General features: G+C 32.8%; 1 protein-coding gene across 1 annotated transcript in view; it reads right to left on the bottom strand.

Moving 5' to 3' along the window:
• Window positions 1-4,007, bottom strand: part of LOC112504780 (protein FAR-RED IMPAIRED RESPONSE 1-like) — a 5,233-nt gene extending 1,226 nt beyond the window's left edge. The window contains exons 1-4 of the mRNA XM_025108733.1: window positions 3,941-4,007; window positions 3,238-3,372; window positions 191-1,016; window positions 6-111 (exon numbers count right to left, since the gene is read on the bottom strand). Coding sequence (XP_024964501.1) covers window positions 6-111; window positions 191-1,016; window positions 3,238-3,372; window positions 3,941-4,007 — 1,134 coding nt within the window. The remainder of the gene's footprint in view (window positions 1-5; window positions 112-190; window positions 1,017-3,237; window positions 3,373-3,940) is intronic.
• Window positions 4,008-4,221: the final 214 nt, after the last annotated feature.

Below are 4,221 nucleotides of genomic sequence, written 5' to 3'. Positions count from 1 at the left end.
AGAACCCATGTAAAGTTTTCAATTGTCTCACCACTTATTAACGCCGATCCGACAACAACCAAAGCTTTGTGATTGTCAACCGCCAAAAAGGGAACAAAACTCATCGCATGCCTATTAGGTAAAATAAAATATTATAAAAAACTGATGAGTACCATACATAAAAGAAACAGATTCAACTTGAAAATCTTACTTGTTGGTGCGAAATGTCCCGTCAAACGAAATTACATCCCCAAATTCTTTGTAGTTAAGTCTAGCGACCTCATCTGCCCAGAAAATGGCACCCAACTCCTGATCATTGCACTTGTACTCGAAAAAATAACCGGGAACAATATCTCGTCTATTGGATAGTTTATTGATCAACATCTTTGCATCCTTTTTACCAACACACGCAACTGCATCTCTCTTGAAATTCTTAAAGTCGATCTCATAACATCGATTGTGCTCAAACCCACCATTTAATGCAGTTTGTATACGGTGAGCCCTAATCGCACCAACTTTGTAGCTCGGGCTATTCAAGACATTTTTGTAATCCGTATACTTCATTTGTCTATTTTTCCTTGAGAAACATCGATCGTTAGTATTGAACAGCGCATGATTATGTGCCTCGATAAACTCATATATCTCGTAACCGGATTTATCCTTTTTCAAATGGACTTTTATGCATGCTAAACATCCACAACGTTTAAGGTTCGTGTTACGATATCTCCTTTCACCAGACTGCATATCCATCGAATAAAAAAACTGTTTGTTTGGTGTTCCCTCCCTATTACATACAAACCATCTTGTTTGTATGTCTCCATTCTTGTTTGTTTTTTTGGCGTGCAGCCGAACATCAAATCCAGCATTGTTCGCGTATGCCCTATACATCTTCTCTGCTTCATTTATAGTTAAGAAGTGTGAGTTGATCTTTGGTTTAAGATCACCATCAACCTTGGGGATAAAAAACTGATTTCCTTGAGAACACTCCTCGACGGCGTACTCCGGTTCATGTTCTGATATTGMAAGAATAGGAACACCTGCTGATATAATCATATGAACATGGGAACACACTAACAAATAAATGAACTAACCCCCCGAACATGTTAAGATGTTAACATGTACATACTCTAATTTCATTAAAAAAACTGTGGAACGATGTTATTGTAAGACGTATATAGACACGCTAAGAGATGCTATTAGCCACCCAATAATATGAACAATTGCAAACATCTAGAACACACCATGAAAAAACACAAATTAAAAATTTTAATGTAAAATTTTGAAAAAAAGAAAAGACCATGAACGGATGGTAAACATAAACATGGACCATATGTATAAGTACATATATGAACATGAACAGGAACCGTATGTTTACATTACCAACTGAACAAGAGACATGTATTCAATATCATATATATTGACATTACCAAACGAACGAATGATGAACATGAACATGAACGTATGGTCATGTATGACGTATATAAACACGTAGTTAACGATTTTTATACGTTAGTTGAAAATGCACCATGGTGATAGAAAAATCAAATAAAATAGTATGAGATGAACCTTAAAAAACAAATGACATCGTAATGAACATTTTTCCGATCAAAATGAATAAAAAAAATAAAAATAAAAACACTATTACCAAGACATTCGGTTTGGTTGATTTCATGACTTCCCGACCTCGAAATCGGATTGTCTTCATAAACCATTGTAATCTCCACGTTGTTGTCGATTTCTTTTCCTTTGCGTGAACAATATATGAACATAAATGAATATTATAATTAGTTGACCCTCGTAGTTAACATTTTTTATACGTGAGATGAAAATGCAACATGGTGATAGAATGTCATAGAAATATTATGAGATGAACAATAAAAAAACACAACACATCGACAACGACATGGTTCCGATCAATATGAATATAAAAAAAATTAAAATCTATTTACCAAGACGTTTGGTTTGATTGATTTCATGACTTCCCGACCTCGAAATCGGATTGTCTTCATAAACCATATCTATATGTACACATATGATCATGAACAGGGACCGTATGTATATGTACATGTACACGGGCAAATGAATGAACAAGAGCCATGTATAAAAACATGAACGTTGACATTACCAAAATGAACGAATGATGAACATGATCATGAACGTATGTATATGTATGACGTATATAAACACGTAGTTCACGATTTTTATACGTTAGTTGGAAATGCACAATGGTGATATAATATCAAATAAATAATATGAGATGAACATTAAAAAAACACACGACATCGTAATGAACATTATTTCCATCAACATGAATCTAAAAAAAATAAAAGAACTATTACCAAGACATTCGGTTTGGTTGATTCCATGACTTCCCGACCTTGAAATCGGAGTGTTTTCATAAATCATTTTAATCTCCACGTGGTTGTCGAATTCTTTTTCTTTGCGTGAACAATATATGAACATAAATGAATTTTATAATTAGTTGACCACTCATAGTTAGCGTTTTTTATACGTGAGATGAAAATTCACCATGGTGATAATAGAATATCATAGAAATATTGTGAGATGAACAATAAAAAAACACGACACGTCGACAACGACATGCTTTCGATCAATATGAACATATAAAAAGATAAAAATCTATTACCAAGACGTTCGGTTTGATTGATTTCATGACTTCCCGACCTCGAAATCGGATTGTATTCATAAACCATATGTAAATGTACATATATACATACATGTATGAACGAATGATGAACATGAACTAATGATCATCACGAACATGAACGTATGTATATGTATGACGTATATGAACACGTATGTATATCAAATAAGTAGTATGAGGTGAACATTAAAAAACACACAACATCGTAATGAACATTATTTCGATCAATATGAATCTAAAAAAAATAAAAAAACTATTACCAATACATTCGGTTTGGTTGATTTCATGACTTCCCGACCTTGAAATCGGATTGTCTTCATAAACCATTATAATCTCCGCGTTGTTGTCGATTTCTTTTCCTTTGCGTGAACCAAATATGAACATAAATGAATTACATAATTAGTTGACCACTCGTAATTAACAATCTTTACGCGTGAGATGAAAATGCACCATGGTGATAGAATATCATAGAAATAATATGAGATGAACAATAAAAAACACAACACATCGACAACAACATTCTTTCAATCAATATGAATAAAAAAATCTATTACCAAGACGTTCGGTTTGGTTGATTTCATGACTTCCCGAACCCGAACTCGGATTGTCTTCACAAACCTTTGTAATCTCCACGTTGTTATCAATTTCTTTTCCGTTACGTTTATCCATATTAGCTTGATCGACGCTGAATATCATTACTACCGTGTTTCTTATTCGATTTAAAACTCCTACAAAAGTGAACATGAAATATAAATACTAAAAACAAAGATATTAATTAAATGAATGATGATTTTTGGGGATTTGATTTTTTCCTACAATATTGATCATGTAATTCGAATGATTAAAAAGAAATATATTAATTAAATAAATGATTATTTCTTGGGATTTGATTTTTTTGTAACCCCCCATTATTGGTTTGGGGGTTACATATGTGACCAAATGACTAAACTACCCTTGGAAGTAAAAATTGGACAATACATTAACCTACAATAATGAAGGAATTTGATTGGTTGAGATAGGCGAACAAAGTTAATACAAAATGAACGGTTATCAATTGATCTTGGCCCTATATATATATATATATATATGTGTGTGTGTGTGTGTGTGTGTGTGTGTGTGTATGTGTGTTAAAAAAACAATCAATAATGATAAGTTATATTCATATATCAAAAGTAATATTGATTCTTATTAGTTTAATATATAAAATTGATCATCGATTCATTTGACTACATCAATAAATTTTAAAAATTTTATAGCGCGATGTCATACACTAGTTAGGAGTAAAGGGAAAGTTACTTGCGAAATCATGTTCACTGTTGATGCTTACAGGAGAACCAATTTCAGTTTTAGATGTAGTCCCCATTACAAGCAGAGGGTTTTTACGTAAACAACAAACTCTACTCTTTAGAGTAGAAGGCAATTCTGCGTACATGTTACCTTTCTCAAGTCCCACTTTCAGATGAGACTTTGGTTTGATTTTGTTTCACACCTACCGGTTACTTGTTGAAAAGTCCAGATTTCATACGAATCTTGAAGTAATCTTCATCAAATCTCAAGAACAAAGATGAATGTAAGAT

This window comes from Cynara cardunculus, unplaced genomic scaffold, assembly GCF_001531365.2.
Source record: "Cynara cardunculus var. scolymus isolate 2C unplaced genomic scaffold, CcrdV1 Un_Scaffold_6866, whole genome shotgun sequence".
NCBI lineage: Eukaryota > Viridiplantae > Streptophyta > Magnoliopsida > Asterales > Asteraceae > Cynara > Cynara cardunculus.
The sequence above is the reverse complement of the archived record's forward strand: the minus strand, read 5'-3'. Positions and strand labels throughout refer to the sequence as shown.